Source organism: Blennius ocellaris (genome assembly GCF_963422515.1).
Source record: "Blennius ocellaris genome assembly, chromosome: 16".
Classification (NCBI taxonomy): domain Eukaryota; kingdom Metazoa; phylum Chordata; class Actinopteri; order Blenniiformes; family Blenniidae; genus Blennius; species Blennius ocellaris.
Window position 1 is genome coordinate 3,909,815 of NC_137665.1, and position 17,631 is coordinate 3,927,445.

A 17,631-nucleotide genomic window follows, 5' to 3' on the forward strand; every position below is an offset into this window, starting at 1 on the left:
GGGTTAGGGATAGGTCACGGCCTTCCAGCTTATTTACCAACTAACTGTTTAGTTTCACTTCTAAATGTGCACGGAGGGTTAAATGTAAAGTTTAAAAGCCACCAGACTGATGTAGTCAAGAATGTCATCAAAGGGGACAATAAAAAAAACCCAACAACGGCTAAAATAGTTCAAAAAGGAAAATACTGATGTTTAAACAGCTAAAAAATGGAATTAATTCATAACTATGGAACATTAAGAATCCAATGTCGTTTTTGTGTATGTCGCAAAGTTTTATACGCGACTTTATTAGCTTCTAATTAAACAATGGATGAATAACGTCCTTCTATTCTTTTCTAAAGGTTGAAGACGTTTCGTAGCTTCAGACGAATCTTTTACGGCGAAACGTGGCTTAAAAATCCAAACAGGTCATTTGTTGTGAAATGTTGCGGACCTTGGTGAGTGTGTGTCCTCTTTCATAAAGTGCTTTGAACCAAATGTTGTTTTTCAGACTCACAGAAACAGAATCTGAAGGGAGCTCAAAGTGAAATGACCTTGAACGTGGCTGTTTGTCGCCGCGCAGCTGCTGCTGGAGCGAAAAACAAAACAAAAACAAAAAAACTGAATTCCTGCAAGTAATAATGACGGTGTGATGGTGGGAGAGCGATCTAGAGAAATGTCTACACCAACTATCGTTCAACTATGGTGTGTTTGAGCCATATAGGGTTTATTTATTTATTTATTTATTTTATATCTGCCAAAGAGAGACTACACTTTGAGTTAAAGGATGCAATGCTGACATTAAATAACCCGATGGGACGCGTCCTGCCTGGGAACGACGGCCGCCTGCACACCACTTCCCATTTCAGAAACTGACAAAGCCACACGGTTCACACGAGAGTCGTTTCGCGGACGGCGTCGCGATGCGAACGCGAGCGGAGAGGAGGCCTACCCACGTCGTCGGTTCTGTGGCCGTACCAGGGAGACCGGGGGTCGGGGGGCCAGTTGTTCACGGGGTGTCTGACGTAGGAGTCCCGGCTCTCTGACACCCAGGTGGACCGTGAGCCTGGAGGTCAAAGGGGGGGGCGGGTTCAAATGAGACCACGCCGTGTTGTTCGACGCTCTCCAGGAGGCATAATGGAGGGATTTCACTCACATAGCGACACACGTTTGGACTTTAGATGATATGGATTTGCATATTTTAACTGTTTTTTTTTGGGGGGGGGGTTCGATATTTCAATGCTGCTGAAAACAAACCAAACGTCACATAATTATCAAGATCAGAACGATTAAAATCAAGCTGAAATGTTAATATAACATTGTTTTGAGTCGACCTTTGTATGTACAATACATATTTACTGATTTCAAAAAGTATTTCAATGGCTTTACCGCAGTTTTTACAGTTGTCTTATGAATAAGAAGTGACTAAAATGTCATCTATAGGAAAGAGTATTTGTAAGTAACAATGACGAAATTTAACGAATATTCTCAACAAAAAAAAACACATTACAAAATGCAAGGCCACATCTTGTAACACCTTGACATTTTTTTTTTTTTAATCTCTCAGCCATGCTGCATTTCTTATTTGAAAAACAAGTGAATTTTTTGTACATTTTTTCATTTGAAAGCATTCTAGCATCATGTAATGCGACAGGAATCTAAATGTTACAAATCCTGATAAATATGAGAAATTTGATAGTTCTGATCAAGACGGAAGAAAATCAAACAAAATATATACACAGTAGTTATTTTTAATCTGCAATAACTGAAGAGGCAGGTCAGTTAAACTGATGCCTGATGATTGCGATTAATACATAAGTGATTTTTTTGGGGGGATCTGCAGGAGTTTAATGTGACTTGAAGTGAAACTTTTTTTTTAATGTCGTTTAAAGTCACTTAATTATTAAACGTAAAGTCAGAAGTCGACGGTGCAGCCTTCTTTGTTCTTCTCGTGATCGACAATGAAAGTCTCGTATACGTACACATTATTTACTGGCAAAGTGACTGCAAATTCTGTTTCCACATACATTTTGCCATGCATTCATATATATAGATATATATTCACACAAAAAGGTGAGCATTTCAAAGTGTGTCAATGTGTTGGGAGTAGACATGGCGACATTCACACACACACACATGAATTATTCATCAGGATGACGCCGACTGTATTACAACTGCTGGGGATTTCCTTAAAGCAAAATCCCGTGAATAGAGGAAAACACACACCGGATTGGGACACCAGGTGTACAATTTAGACATTTTTCGCACCAGGTAAGACAGAAAGTGCAAGCAGAAAGGCAATGACTTAAAAATAAACCACAAAGGAGAGGCGGGAGTGTGTGTGTGTGTGTTCATCTGGAATTCTACACACGAACCTGGAAAGACGTCGGTGCGCAGGCAGCGACTCAGGCCGTGGTAGCTGTGAGGCTGAAGGTCGGCACGCGGGGGCGGCACCGCCGCCGCCGCCGGGATTTCGACTAACCTCGCCTGCGATTCAACACAAGCCTTTCTCAGAATCGAGGATCGGCGGGAATAACAACGCGCTGCAGTGCAAAAAAACAAAACAAAACCAAAAAAAACCCACCAATTGTTGACTTCTCACCTGAGGCTTTGCCAGGCCGGCGTCTTTTCGCCCGGGTGAGGTCATAGCCAGAGGATGAACCGCTGGCGAGGCGAGGCACAACGAAAGGTGTTGCATTTCTTAGAAATGTCATGCGAGACACATGAGCGCAATACATCAGGTTTCACTGTTGGACAGAGAAAGAAGGAAGGGGAGTGGGGGGGTAGGCCAAAGTGGTGACATTTACTAGTAAATGTCAAGACGTTCTGCAGCAAACAAAAGAAAATGTTGCGTGCAAATGACAAGCGAAACAATCGCGAGGTTCCGTGTTGTAAAATCACAGTGCAGAATGAACATGCATTTGTGGGATGAGCCTCAGAAGCGAGAAGCGTGAAAGTTCTCTAGAAGTAGGTCGCTTGATTTGCTGTTAAAGACGCGTCGCTTCAACACAAAAAGACAAGGGTTTTCCTCATTTTGTATTATAGTCTATTTCTGCACTAGTGATTTATAACAAGAGTGTTGGAACTTGTAAGTCGCAGGATTTAAAATGGAACCAAATCATCAAGTGGGAGTGAATAATTAAGAAATAAAGAAAAAAAAAGACTGACTATAAGTAACTCCTAAATACCTATACATAAACTATTTTGCTGTAAGAACCATTAAAAGGAGCATTTTATGCACATTTTATTTTATAAATCAGCATGAATAGGTCCATGCACATGACTAACCTTGCATAAACAAGTGGCACAACTATCATTCAGACCCATTCAGTTATTTTGATCCCACAAAACACAAGAAGTACGCAGAACACCGCTTTGTGCCGTTTTAAAATTTCACTTTATTTCACAATTTTTTTATGCAATTCCTTGTCTTTTGTTATACCACACACAAATGTCAACTGGCTAAAACAATATAAAACATAACTTCCACAACTTTCCATTATTTATATTATGTACATGCACTCGTATATTCGGAGGCAAAAAAAAAAAAAAAAAAAAAACGGAAGAAAAAAAAAAGGAGAGAGAATTAGATCAGGTCTTTGCCGACGCTCAAGTGCACTTTCATCCGTCGCTGCTGGTCGAGAGGCCGCGTCCAGTGAGGATCCAGGAGCTCGGCTTGGATTCGCTTTGTGAGCAGTGTAGGGAGAAAACAAGCAACAGGTCTTTACTCAATTTACTAGGCGACTTCTCTGGAGCCGTACTGCGTCTTTGGAAGAAGTCATGCCGACGTTGAATTGTGCAAAAAGTGTTAAAAAGAGTGACGGGCGGCTCAAATTTTGGAGCCGAGGTCGACTCGCGTGGTTTCACTGCAATCAAACATCGCCGGAGGAAGCAGGAGCCCGATGCACCTCCGTCGTCTTCCCTCTGAACCTGCGCTGGACGGGGGGGGCGGCGGCAGTTTTTTTTTATTTTATTTTTTTATTATCTTTATCATCTACAACCCACGTTGTCACGAGTGGGAGGATTGTCTTTTGTTTCAAAGTCTTGAGGCTTTTCAGGATTTTCCTTGATACTCAAGACGAGATGCGAGTGTGAGAAGAGCGGGCAAACGACGGGGTCGGGAGCGCTTGGTGTCGCGCTTCCGACTGCTTCACGTCCACATTCATGAAACTATCTACAATACTTCGGGGTTTTTATTTAAAAAAAAAACTAAAAAACTAAAACAAAAACCCAAAACAAAACAAAAAACAAACAAAAACCTTGCTAAGAGTTTCAAATTGTTCTCTGCTGATGCCGACTGAACATTACAAAGAGTGTGTTTTTTTTTTTTTTTGGACATAAAATCGGATTTCTACAGCTCGGTCGATACATTAGCGATACGGTTTATAGCTTGAATGGAGGCATGAGGAATGCTCTGCACTCATGGTGAAACTGGAGAGATGGATTATACAAGAGATATATACTAACAGCAGAGTCCTAGGATCATCAGCTATGCACTCAAGGTGCATTACCTTTTTTTTTGTCGTTTTTTTTTTTTTGGTTTTTTTTTGAAGACAGGTAAAATTACGATCTTATTGAACTTTTAATGTTTAAAAAAAAAAAAAAAAAGAAAAGGAAAAAAAAAAAGGAAGAAAGAAAGTAAAACAGGTCCTCTTGACACCTGCGTAATAGTGTAAGAATACTCAAAACCGGATTGCTGTCGGCGTGGTCCTCCCGTTTCAGTTCAGGCTGCCGGTCGGGAGCCACGGAGGCCGGCCGGACCGCCACTTTATGACGGGGCGAACTTCTTGGCCTGTGCCCTTACTCGCTTCTCGTAGTCCATCCTGTTCTGACTGGAAAGAGGCGAGAACAGAACCAGGTTGTGAGAAACACCGAACACGAGCTTCACACATAACCAATGTCTGTACTTGACTGAGAATAAACACATTAAATCAGCAGAGAGAGAAAGAACAAAGAAAACAACGGAAAAGTTGTGCAGTGTGACTTTGGCCAAAATATTTTCTTCATCTCTTTTTGGAAAAAGGCTGATGATATATTTTATATTTCAAAATCTGATAATACTCTTTAATATTTCATGATATCAATTTCAATATATTTTTTTGCAAATGTTTCAAATATCACCTTTAAATTTCAACAATACTTGAATTGCAGTTAATATGCAATTAAAAAGGAGCAAGTCACAACTAAGAACCTTTTAATGGTATTAGATTGTTAGAGAAATACTTATACGAATGCTAAAAATGAATTATAACCACTTCTGATTATAAAGGAAGTAGGAAAGCCAGTGCCTGTAATTTGACACCAGCAAAACATCAATGTGAACTGATCTGATCCAACCTGCTGTTTTTTCCCCTTTGATTCACAGTTACCATCAATCATCAAGAGCCTGGAGACAATTCGTTTGAATATTGTGACGCAAGATATGTTATGGGGGGGGGGGGGGGGGTTACAGGGTAATGTCAGCTCCAACAGGGTTCATCTGGGAAGCCTTACCAGTAAATTGTGTAAGCCTCTGCTTGTGCCGGATCTTGTATGTTGGGCTCATTCAGCAGCTCCTGGACACCCAACAGGATCTAAACACAGAGGGAAGGTTTTAGTTCACTACAATGTGGTCATTTCCCTGGAGTTACACCTACTTGAAACCAAATCACTACACATAATTAGGACCATGACTGGAGAACAGTCATAATGAGGACGCTCTACTGCCAGCAGGCGTGAGACCACCAATGTGTGTGTGTGTGTGTGGGCTGACCTGTTTGATAGTGATGGCAGGTCTCCAGTCTTTGTCCTCCTCCAGGATCGACAGACACACGGTGCCTGACGGGTAGACGTTTGGGTGGAAAATTGGCGGCTCGAACTTGCCTGAGGGGAAGAGATTGGGAGGGGAGTCAGGACATGAGGCTCAATTCAACAGCCCAGGCACAAAATTTGAAGTCGGACATCAATAGTTCACATAATGTCCCTAAAACACAAGAGGATCTGTTAGAAATATTGCCTCTTTGCTGAAACTTTCTTCGTGGCTGACGCGTGCTACACAGCCACGTAGCAGAGTGAACTTTAAGGGTTAAGTCCCGAAAAGGAAATGGAGTCCGACCACCAAACGGAGCGAGCACATACGACCGGGGCTTCCTCAGTCCCACCACTGTGCTTTCAATCTAAAAGGTCGGACAGGGACTAGAAAAGTGGACTTGTGAATTCTGCTGCGAGCCGCTTCAGACTCAAAACGCCACTAACCTCTTTCAACCACCTACGCAGGAGACGAAGGGTGCGCTGAGAATCGAGAGACGACGGCCACAAGAGTACAGTCGAAAGTTCAAAACAAAGTAGCAGTAGGAGATGCAGCATGAGAAGTTTACCCACAAACAGCCCCTGAGTAAGCACACGATTCGGAACCTAGTGGGAGGCTGCGTTTTCGCTGTAGTAATTTCTGTAAGCTGCATATTTACAGTCAACAGAAAATGTGATACGTTGAGTTACTTAGATAGGAAAAAGAGATGACGGTCACAACACGTAATCCTTGGGCCCTCCTGTTACTCGTTTTCCAGTATCTCTGCTTGTGAAGAGTAGCGGTACTTACATTTAGGCGGAGAGGAAGGATAGTCATCTTTAAAGAGCATTCGGAGTTTGTAGAGTCCTCCCTCCCACAAAGTCTGATGAGAATCACAAACATATCACTTTATGGATCTTACTGAGAATATCAAACATATACTGCTAAAGAAATCAAAAGTAATTTTTTTCAAAACGCCATGAGAGCTATACGTTGCTCTCTAAGCGCAGATGGCGACTTACTCCTTTCTTCCCGGGAATGGCGCACTCCCAGTTCATCAGGTTCATGGTTCCATCGGGATTCTTGGTGGGGACAGCGACAAAGCCCTGCGAGGTTGAAATGAAGCACAAACCGGCAGGCGTCAGGTTGTGGCAGAAGCACATAAGCACTTGGTGTGTTTGCATATTATTCCAATTTAAAATTTTATTTGGGTTTGAATAGGATTCAGATCATGGATGTGTCATATTGTGTCACTCATGACACTAATACTTTAAATTAAATGCATGTTTATAAGGGGGGGGAAAAAACTCAGTGAGTTAATCACACAAAGAAATTAGCTGTGTAAATATTTCGGGGCCTTTTCCAGAGTGTTGCATTATTGGCAAGGACTTTAGACTCTTTTACACAGATAATTGAAAGAGTCACCACACTTACTCTTAATTATACCTCAATTTAACAGCCTGATTAATTTAATCTACCTCATTCAACCCCCCGGCTGAAAAACTGTCAACGTATCCATTTATGTAGTTCGCGCATATTAAGAGATTAGTAGGCTCATAACAAACTTAACATTTTAATATGATTCATAATCTCAATCATTTCAGATTAAGATTCTTAATTGCCTTTTTTCCATGTATTTTCTTGTGAAGCACTGTGAAATGCCTCTGAATGGTGTTATATAAATAGATTGTTGCTGCCTTTTAAAAGAAGTGACAATAACTTAATCCCACAAGTTCATTTGTTCATGTAGTTTGCATATATTGACGAGTGGGCTAAAAAACAAACCCTATAAAACGTTTAAAAGGAACGTTTGAGCTTATTTGTTATCAATGCATTGATCGTTGCATCCATGTGTCACAGGCCTTTAATTTGAGGATGGTCATTATTAGGTTAAGTTTGTAAACATAAAAGGGTCACAGGTAGTGGCATTTTATTTTAAAAATGGTTGATTTTGTTCAGCATTGAGCAACATGGAGCTTACAAACGGGTGATCTTTCCTCCAAGCCTTGCGCTCCTGAGACAGTCTGCTAAGAGCAATGCCAGACATCGCTGCTCATCAACGCCTCCCTGTGGGGGAAAAAAACAACCCAAAACAAATTAACATTTCAAATAGACCATACAGGACTCTATTTACGCCTTAAGAACAACACGCGATGATAAAACCGCCAACTATTTCGAGTATTAATATTTATACGAGCTCAAGCGTTGAGAAGTTAATTGACTGAGCGACATCAAACCTCTCAACGTGACACTCATAAAGCCACACATAAAGGTAAGTTGACCCAACGTTGAACAAGAGTAAGCGTTTATTTACACGTTTTAAATAGACTTACCAAGTTTTTAACTTCACAGGGTATCAGAATGGGCGTTTTGCGGGTTTGAAAGCTTGTTAGCTATGCTAACGCTAACGCTACCGTGTAATGTCGGCGACGGAAAAAAAACACACCCTTCGACGGTTTAAAAAGAAAACGCGAAACAAACCTGCGAGTTAGGAGAAAAAAAACGAGGCGTGTCAAACCGCTTATTTTATCAACATTACTCAAACACCCCACTCGGATATGGAGGTTGAATTTGGTGATATTTTACCACAGTTGTGTATAACAATGTGACTCCGAAAAACACCTCGAAAGCCAGCCCCTTTGCCAGAAAGGACCCCAATTTGTTTATTTCGTAAGGACCTTCAGGCAGTGCGCGGGACGCCTCACTGACCACGTCAGTCGGCCATCTTTGTTGAGGCATGAACCATTCTGCGTCCCTCTGGATTTGAGTCGTGTCCAAAATGCGTCGGTCACCGGAGGACAGGAAGAAAGAAAGAAAGAAAAAAAACCTAGCACGTCTATGCACAATGAGGGAGATCCATAGAAATGTTAAGAAGATTGCAAATATTTTAATGAAAGTACAAATCATTAAAAAAAAAAAAAATTTTTTTTTTAATGTTTTATATAAAAAAAGCAAGTCCATGCACAATCAGGGACAACCATCAAAAATGTTTATTGATAATTAATTAATTGATCATTTCAGATATTTTAAAGAAAATACAAATCATTAAAAATATTTAATTTCTAAATAAGCTTAATATATAATGTTGCCTTTTCAACTTCTCTCTTCCACTTTTCAGAAATGTTGAGCTGGATGTATTGTATGTGCATTTCCATGTGTATGTACATTTTCATGGTCTCGATAGGTGTGTATGCATTATGTATACATTTATTTTGTGTATATGTGTATAATATGCATATATTAATATAGGTAGAGTCCTACCCACAGTCCAAAAACATTTCCCTCATCTAGATTTTTTTAGTATGAAAGGTACAAAAAAAAAAAAACAGCTGGGAAAAGTCAAAGCCTGCCCCAACTATTGATACGCCCTGTCTGACTGGTTTGCGAACAAGGAACATTCAGGTAGACATGATTGCGAAATGACACTGAAAGAAGAAATATGACAAAGCATTATTGCAGGCATCTTCTGCCTACATTGGAATCTGCCACGTTGAAACTTGCCTGATATATTGAGGATTGCACTGGGATGTGAGGGGTAAAAAAAAAAAAATACCTGTATAGAAATTATAGAATGTTTCAGATATCTTTAAATAAATCAAGTGCCACCTGATGTCCTTTGAGTTTTAATGGAAAAGATATTCACTATCATCCTTACAAAAAACATTGTTTGAACTAAATGTCATTCAATGAACATTTCCACTTGTTTTTAATGTCGTTCTCAGTCAATGTCAGCATTATAGACCATCTTACCACTTCACTCAGTTTATGTCAAGGATATTGGATGATGAATTTAAAATCTAAGGCACTGAAGTCCCTTGTATGAACAACACAACAGATTTTAGATGACTTTTTATTTTCATCTGTATTATAGACTCTTCATACAAGATGGCAGCAGGATGAACTGAAAAACCTTTGATATGACGATCTCAATTGTGACACCATCACCCCACAACAAAACCCGATAATGAAAAACTAAAATGGTTATGAAAGTAGGACTTTGTAAGTTTTAAATATGTAACATTCACGAGAAGGGCTCAGATTTCACCCTATTATGTTGTTTCTAACTGTAAAAACTAAGTTATCTTATAAGTTAAGAAATAGGGCTGATCAATAGTCCTATGCATTTTGTCCTTTTGACTTTCACAGCCGATTGACCGAAGCAAAATATTGACTTTTCCTGTGACTGAATACATGTGTTCAAGAGAGACATGGCTATAGCGGAATAAGTCACCTCGGATTACTTGCATAGTGTGAAACAGTCTAGACTGGAGGGTTTCTGTTTTGTCAAACTGCAGACGGCAGTGGCGGCTTGTCCAGGAGGAACCCTGAGTGGGATAAAGTGTTTTTAGAAGCTGGATGGAAACAGAGTGTACTCCCCACTCTAAACTAGTGCAAAGTACAACACTGGCCTCTTAGCCTTTTCGTGTCCTGGTCACTGCTTCTTCCCTTCTCCCTCTGAGATGATGTACTCTGGAGGAGCCCTTTTGAACCACTCGCTCCAGGAGCCGTCATAAATACAAACTCCGGGGTGCCCCAGAAGGTGAGCGGCCAGGGCCACGTGGCATGCCGTGACGCCGAAAGCGCAGCTGACCCAGAGCGGCTGCTGCAGGTCCACCCCGGCCTCGGCGAACAGCCTAGACAGGGTCTCAGCTCCCAGCTCCTTCCCAGAGGCGTCCATGAAGGACGTGAACGGCATGTTGATCGCTCCGGGGAAATGTCCCGGAAGCAAATCTGTGACGGGGGAAGCAGGGATGAAAGACAGACTTTGATGAACCTGCGTAAACCTTGAGAACCGTCACCCAGTGACATCACTGGACGGCTTCCTTTAGACAATTACCTGACAGATTAGTCATTATCTCACTAAATATGTACAAATATAACACATCTTGATCAATATCACATATAGCAGAATTCAAAAATTGAGATTAGTTATTTTAGGTAACTTTAGCACATTATTTCAGCTGTTTGTTTTAAAGCCCTATATCAAAACAAACTTGGTTCGAGTTGTCCAAGGACAAAAATCTTATCGGTTCTCGGTACCAGCATCACTTGTCAGAAGCAGGAAGTTATGGATTATCGGTATCAATGTGAAGAACAAGTTATGAAAAAGTGCTGCTCACCATCTCTGGGCTCCGGCTCGATGCCCCTGAACCTCCCTGTGGACCTGGCGTCCACCACCTGCACCTTCCGGCTTTTGACGTTCTCCAGAACCTCCTCGTAGCTCTTCACCCAGGCCCGGTTCAGTTCGGCCCGGAAGTCTCTCGGCTCCGGTTCACGGTGCTCGGAAGTCAACGGGAGACCCTCCGCCGCCCAGTTCTTCATGCCGCCGTCCAGCACCGACACCGAGCCGTGGCCGAACAGCCGGAACATCCACCAGACCCGCGGGGCGGAGTACGAGCCGAAGTCGCTGGTGTCGTAGACCACGACGTGCGTGTCGTTGCCGATGCCGAGGTCCCCGACGTGACGGGAGAAGTGAGCCGAGGTGGGCAGCATGTAGTCCAGAGACGAGCTCTGGTCGCTGCACTCGTCCAGGTTGAAGAAGGACGAGCCCGGGATGTGCTTCTGCGCGAACTCATCCCTCGGGATCTGCTTGGTTATCGGCAGGTACCAGGAAGCGTCGAGGACGCGGAGTTTGGGACCGATCAGGTTGTTTCTGATGGCACCGGCCAGCCACTGGGCAGAGACGACACTCCGGAGCTGAGCCGCCATGACGACGCGCTGCCTGCAGTGCTCACTCCGACCACTAGAGGGGGAGAACACAGGTGCGCACAGTGCAAATGTAACCAACAGACAGAAGAATCCAGAGTCTGATAGCTATTTACTATAGGTCCAAATGTACAAAATGTATTGGACAGAAGCGCTATCCTACATCATAACACTTTCACAATAACCAGTTAAAACAGTTGTATCTCATTCCGAAAAGGGAGACGAGTACTGATAACAGTCTGTGAAGCCGGGAAGGTAGAAAATATCCGAATGTTCTCAGGAAAAAAAACAAACCCAAAAAACGGAAATGCTGGCCAGCAAGAAAAAAAAGATAGCGGTCTGTAAAATGTTGCCGATTAAAAAAAATGTATATGAGGTTGCGGTTAATCAAAAGGAGTCCAGGTTAGGGTGCAGATCTCCTGAATGGTCACCAGGGAACCAAACCAGTCCAGGACCCAGCAGGGCAGGGTAAGAGGTGGACATTCCGGGTCACAGGTGGCACCAGGCCAGAAGAGTCAGAGAGGACGAAAAAAAAAAAAATGCACTTGTCACTCTCGAGCTAAAGCTATAGTCTACTGCGAATGGATAAAGACACTACAGAATGAAATAAAGAATAGAATTTGAGAACAGAAGTACCGTTATAAAAACAATGCGATGTCATGTAACAAAACACACTTTTGTTGAGCCTTACACACACACACAGAACGAAGGAAACTTATTATCAAACCGAACCAGCTAACCAACGATTAGCTTAAGTCGAGGTTCAAGGTTCAAGGTTCAAGGTTGGCTCTTTCTATATTTGTTTATTTAACTTGTGCTGACTGCGAGAAAACAAAACAGTGTACTCCTTGGTTAAAAGCAGTGTAAAAACAGGAAATAAACATATAAAAGAGTACAGGCAGATAAGAATAGATTAGAAGTAAAATAGTGTACTATTTACTGTATTACTATTTACTGTATTAGCGTGCCAATTCTATTTGTTCTGAACGATGACACACAATCCTAATACAGCAAGAAACGCACAGCAGCACACAGTGATGCGCTATACAAGCTATTGCTCACCGAAGAGAAGGGAATTCCGAGTCACAAGTGGCACAAAGAAAGAAGAGTTAGAAAGGAAGGAATAAACATAGTCACTCTTGAGTTAAAGCTATAATCTTCTGCGCCTCCTCTTTTGGCGGCATAGTGATCGACTCACTGTTTTAAAGGGCCATACACATAAAAAAATTTAATGCTTTGGGGGCATTAACTATATATTTTGAATTTAAATTAAATCAAACTGGCATAAACACGACACTAAAGTTAAATCAAATAAACAATCATAGACGATAAATCCAGCTGCGTTACACAGACACACATTCAAATACACAAAAAAATAAAAATCATAAATTATATATATATATATATATATATATATATATATATATATATAAAAACATATCTGGCTGTTTTGAAAAACGTTTTCTTAAACAAGCTCCCATTACTGCACAAGGATCTAGTCGTTTTTGAAATAGCATGTCATGTCCTACTCCTCTGCAGCCTCGTAGGAGGTTTTTAGGTGCTGCAGGTTGGACTTCCCTCTCCTCTGCATGTTTCAGGTGGGTGTGTCAGGCGGTTGTGTTCAGAGAGGGGCGAGCCAGCTGGTTGATTATCAGGATTGGGAGCAGCTGCAGTTACTAGGTGGAGGTGGTTTGAGGAGGAGAAGCGCCACTATTTAACTGGGCTCTTCACACAGGACTATAAATCCACAGTAGGCTCCAGCTCTACTCCGCTTGGAAGAACGACTCAGAACTGGTTGTTATTCCCGTTTAAAATAAAAGATCCTTTGTTGCACGTTCAATCTGTTTCCTGCTCTTAAGCCTCCGTCCACCACCCGTAACAGTACGGTCCCACCAAGATGAGCGCAATAGATCACCAGCCCGGATCAGATGTGGAGGAATCGGCCCAGCAGGTCCTCTCCAGCCAGGATACCAGGCTGGGCTAGCAAGACACCCTACTCTCGAGCCTGGTAACAAGCAATTGGGCCCTTTTGGACCAGGTGTCACAGTTGACATCCCATGTGGCCCGCCTGTCTGCCCAACTGAACCTGACCCAGGTGGGCCTGGTGTTTTGAGCGACAGTCCCAGTCCTACTCCAGTGACCGAGCCCGGCTCGCTTACCTTATTGGCCTCCTGTCCGGACCCGCCAGAGCATGGGGGACGGCGTTGTGGGAGGGCCAGGCTCCGGAGTGTCACTCATACCAGAGGTTCACGGATGAGATGAAGATGTTTGACCATCCAGAACGGGGAAGGGAGGCCAGCGACTGACTCGCCCTCCTTCGCCAGGGTATTCGCAGTGTGGCAGAGTTCACCATTGAGTTCCGGACCCTGGCAGCCGGAAGTGGTTGGAATGACCGTTCACTCCAGTCCACGTTCTATCATGGACTGCAAGATCGCCTCCAGGATGAAATCACCACCCGAGCTCGAACCGCGAACCTCAACATCCAGATTGACAACCGTCTCCGTGAGCTGGGATAGATTTTGGCATCACTGAGGGTTTAAATCATAAATTGATTATTTTCTGTACATGTTTCGAGACTTGGATAAAATAATTTAAAGGTCAGTTTCCTTCTAATGCTCATGCCAATGTGATTAATAATAAAAAGCTCCTGTAAAGTGATAAAATCTAGATTTGTGCCCAGATTCTTTCAGAAATAATCCAGATTCCCACTGGCAGGGCAAACCTACGATTTTACTAAGTTTGTCAAGGATATCGGATGATGAATTTAAAATCTAAGGCACTGATGTCCCTTGTATGAACAACACAACAGATTTTAGATGAGTTTTTATTTTCATCTGTATTATAGACTCTTCATACAAGACGGCAGCCGGATAATCTGAAAAACCTTTGATATGACACTCCATGGTGACACCATCACCCCACAACAAACCCAACAATGATAAACGGTTATGAAAGTAGGACTTTAAGTTTTAAACATGCAACATTCATAAGAGCTTTTTTTTCACCATACTTTTCTCACTGTAAAAACAAAGTTATCTTCTTCGTTGAGAGATACGGCTGATCAATAGTCCTGTGAATTTTGCCCTTTTGACTTTCACAGCCGACTGACCGAAGCTAAATATTTACTTTTCCTGTGACTGAATACATGTGTTCAAGAGCGACATGGCTATAACGGAAGCCTATAACAAGCATGAAAACATCCATTCATTAACAAATTTGTGCAATAAGTCACTTCGGATTATTTGCATAGTGTGAAACAGTCTAGACTGGATGGTTTCTGTTATGTCAAACTGCAGACGGCAGTGGCGGCTTGTCCAGGAGGAACCCTGAGTGGGATAAAGTGTTTTTAGAAGCTGGATGGAAACAGAGTGTACTCCCCACTCTAAACTAATGCAAAGTGCAACACTGGACTCTTAGCCTTTTCGTGTCCTGGTCACTGCTTCTTCCCTTCTCCCTCTGAGATGATGTACTCTGGAGGAGCCCTTTTGAACCACTCGCCCCAGGAGCCGTCATAAATACAAACTCCGGGGTGCCCCAGAAGGTGAGCGGCCAGGGCCACGTGGCACGCCGTGACGCCGGAGCCGCAGCTGACCCAGAGTGGCTGCTGCAGGTCCACCCCGGCCTCGGCGAACAGCCTGGACAGGCTCTCGTCTCCCAGCCCCTTCCCAGAGGCGTCCATGAAGGACGTGAACGGCATGCTGATCGCTCCGGGGAAATGTCCCGGAAGCACATCTGTGACGGAGGAAGCAGGGATGAGAGACAGACTTTGATGAACCTGCGTAAACCTTGAGAACCGTCACCAAGCGACATCACTGGACGGCTTCTTTTCGACAATTACCCTGACAGAGTAGTCATTATCTCACTAAATATGTACAATTATAACACATCTTGATCAAAATCACAATTGTAGTGAGATTTGTCATTTCCGGTAACTTCAGCACATTGTTTCAGCTGTTTGTTTCAAATCACTATATAAAAAAAACAAAAAACAAACTTGGGCTGAGTTGTCCGAGGACGGCGGAAATCTGTAGGAGTGATAGAAAAATGATGTCCAACAGCTGCCGGACCCTTGGGGAAGTATTTGTTCTGTCCTCGCGGCCTGAAAACGACCCTAAACACGCAGCCGGAGCCACAAAGGACTATCTTTAGAGACAACGGGAACTCAAAGTCCTGCTACGGTGTCTGTGGCCTCCAGAGAGCCCTGGAGTCAAAGGAAAGGATGTAGATCTAGATTAAATAGACTGGAGAAAATCAGGAACGGGGACAAATAGTCCAAAATGTGCAGAACATTCAATCTGTCCACTACATCTGCACTTCAGATGATAATCAGCCATTAATGTTGCAAAACTTGTTCTTTTCCCACAACTTTAACAATCTAATACTGCATCAATAACAATGCACATACTTTGTTTTTACAGATTCTGCTAATTTAATTTTCTTGTATGCAATAGGAGTTGCTGCTTGTTTTTGTCATATCTCAAATACTGCTTTCTAAATTTAAACTATTCATAAGCCAAGAAAAACAGTTTAAACCACAGGACTCATAAAAACTGTTGCGAGTTTATAACCATGAGTGCTTTAATGAGCCATAAAATAATAGATTACACAGCAGGACTGCGGTGCCCAGTAGCAGGGAGTCAATCATTTACAAGACGCGGGAAGAGATTTCTCCAGTTTGGAGACTTTTTAAACTGGATATGGTGGTTAAAGTTGGCCATTTGGCAAGTCTAATGGTTTCTAACACATTTTATCATGTGTAAATGGAACATAAAAGTTCTTTCCGAAGAGGGGAACTATCATTGAAGTATCTCGGGGCCATGCGAAGTGTCTAATCTGGTCTTTCTAATTTGGTGTCTTGTTTTGACGTGACAATCTGGATTCGCAAAGTGATGATTTCTTTCATGCTTATCCCTGCAGGAAAGTAGGGATAATCATCAGTACCGATAGTTATCGAACCAATATTGGAAATGTTTTTTTTTTTTTGTCAATGACTCGATGCGTTTGTAAATTCTGTCAATTTCTTTGCCCTGTCACACGCATTATATCATATTGATGCGCCACCTGAAACATAAACATGGTGTGAACATTATCAATGTGGACATTTTTCAAAAAGACAGCACAGTTGCATTATGAAAGAAATGTTCGGGTGTATAAAACCTATTTATCGGTTATCGGTACCAGCATCAGTTGTCAGAAGCAGGAAGTTATGGATTATCGGTATCGATGTGAAGAACAAGTTATGAAAAAGTGCTGCTCACCATCTCTGGGCTCCGGCTCGACGCCCCTGAACCTCCCTGCGGACCTGGCGTCCACCACCTGCACCTTCCGGCTTTTGACGTTCTCCAGAACCTCCTCGTAGCTCTTCACCCAGGCCCGGTTCAGTTCGGCCCGGAAGTCTCTCGGCTCCGGTTCGCGGTGCTCGGAGGTCAACGGGAGACCCTCCGCCGCCCAGTTCTTCATGCCGCCGTCCAGCACCGACACCGAGCCGTGGCCGAACAGCCGGAACATCCACCAGACCCGCGGGGCGGAGTACGAGCCGAAGTCGCTGGTGTCGTAGACCACGACGTGCGTGTCGCTGCCGATGCCGAGGTCCCCGACGTACCGGGAGAAGTGAGCCGAGGTGGGCAGCATGTGGTCCAGAGACGAGCTCTGGTCGCTGCACTCGTCCAGGTCGAAGAAGGACGAGCCCGGGATGTGCTTCTGCGCGAACTCATCCCTCGGGATCCGCTTGGTTTTGGGCAGGTACCAGGAAGCGTCGAGGACGCGGAGTTTGGGACCGATCAGGTTGTTTCGGATGGCGTCGGCCAGCCACTGGGCAGAGACGAGACTCCGGAGCTGGGCCGCCATGACGACGCGCTGCCTGCAGTGCTCACTCCGACCGCTAGAGGGGGAGAACTCCACAGGTGCGCACAGTGCAGACGCGCATTTAAACGCACAAAAAAATAAGATAAAAATAATAATAAATATACATAAAAAAAATAACATATCTGGCTGTTTGTAAAAAAAAATAATTAAATGAGCTCCCAATACTGCACAAGGATCTAGTAATTTATGAAATGGCAAAGCTTTTTTTTTTCCCCCCATGTCGCCACAATAACAACTTGGATAATTCTCTTGTTTCATTCAATGTTCAAGAAGCACTGTAAAAGTCATCAGATCAGAGCAAGGGTAAAGAACAC

The 17,631-nt window shown here is 43.1% G+C and overlaps 3 protein-coding genes across 4 annotated transcripts; all 3 read right to left on the bottom strand.

Annotated features, from left to right (window-relative positions):
* Positions 1–3,364: 3,364 nt before the first annotated feature.
* On the bottom strand, positions 3,365–8,374 carry LOC308141162 (SUMO-conjugating enzyme UBC9-like). Of its 2 annotated transcripts, none has more exons than XM_080511201.1 (7): positions 8,080–8,374; positions 7,728–7,813; positions 6,769–6,852; positions 6,557–6,629; positions 5,732–5,841; positions 5,473–5,552; positions 3,365–4,811 (listed from the first exon to the last, which is right to left on the bottom strand). In XM_080511201.1, the coding sequence occupies exons 2-7, from the start codon at positions 7,791–7,793 to the stop codon at positions 4,748–4,750; spliced, it is 477 nt and encodes a 158-aa protein (XP_080367327.1). In that variant the 5' UTR covers positions 7,794–7,813; positions 8,080–8,374; the 3' UTR covers positions 3,365–4,747. The 2 variants fall into 2 exon arrangements, with proteins under 2 accessions (XP_080367327.1, XP_080367328.1); XM_080511202.1 differs by having other exon boundaries at positions 8,228–8,370.
* A 1,265-nt stretch (positions 8,375–9,639) lies between these two features.
* LOC308140888 (3-mercaptopyruvate sulfurtransferase-like) lies at positions 9,640–12,536 on the bottom strand. Its single transcript, XM_080510850.1, has 3 exons — positions 12,515–12,536; positions 10,867–11,489; positions 9,640–10,477 (listed from the first exon to the last, which is right to left on the bottom strand). The coding sequence occupies exons 2-3, from the start codon at positions 11,453–11,455 to the stop codon at positions 10,179–10,181; spliced, it is 888 nt and encodes a 295-aa protein (XP_080366976.1). The 5' UTR covers positions 11,456–11,489; positions 12,515–12,536; the 3' UTR covers positions 9,640–10,178.
* A 1,631-nt stretch (positions 12,537–14,167) lies between these two features.
* On the bottom strand, positions 14,168–17,315 carry LOC308140887 (3-mercaptopyruvate sulfurtransferase-like). The gene is made up of 2 exons (XM_080510849.1): positions 16,711–17,315; positions 14,168–15,184 (listed from the first exon to the last, which is right to left on the bottom strand). The coding sequence occupies exons 1-2, from the start codon at positions 17,297–17,299 to the stop codon at positions 14,886–14,888; spliced, it is 888 nt and encodes a 295-aa protein (XP_080366975.1). The 5' UTR covers positions 17,300–17,315; the 3' UTR covers positions 14,168–14,885.
* Between the last annotated feature and the right edge of the window lie 316 nt (positions 17,316–17,631).

Coding starts and splice junctions, on each gene's coding strand:
- LOC308140888 (XM_080510850.1), bottom strand. CDS start 11,455: ATGGCGGCTCAGCTCCGGAGTGTCGTCTCTGCCCAGTGGCTGGCCGGT. Junction 10,478..10,866: donor CGAGCCGGAGCCCAGAGATG/GTGAGCAGCACT, acceptor CCCCCGTCACAG/ATTTGCTTCCGGGACATTTC.
- LOC308141162 (XM_080511201.1), bottom strand. CDS start 7,793: ATGTCTGGCATTGCTCTTAGCAGACTGTCTCAGGAGCGCAAGGCTTGG. Junction 6,630..6,768: donor CCATTCCCGGGAAGAAAGGA/GTAAGTCGCCAT, acceptor GATTCTCATCAG/ACTTTGTGGGAGGGAGGACT. Junction 5,553..5,731: donor CTGCCATCACTATCAAACAG/GTCAGCCCACAC, acceptor CTCTGTGTTTAG/ATCCTGTTGGGTGTCCAGGA.
- LOC308140887 (XM_080510849.1), bottom strand. CDS start 17,299: ATGGCGGCCCAGCTCCGGAGTCTCGTCTCTGCCCAGTGGCTGGCCGAC. Junction 15,185..16,710: donor CGAGCCGGAGCCCAGAGATG/GTGAGCAGCACT, acceptor CCTCCGTCACAG/ATGTGCTTCCGGGACATTTC.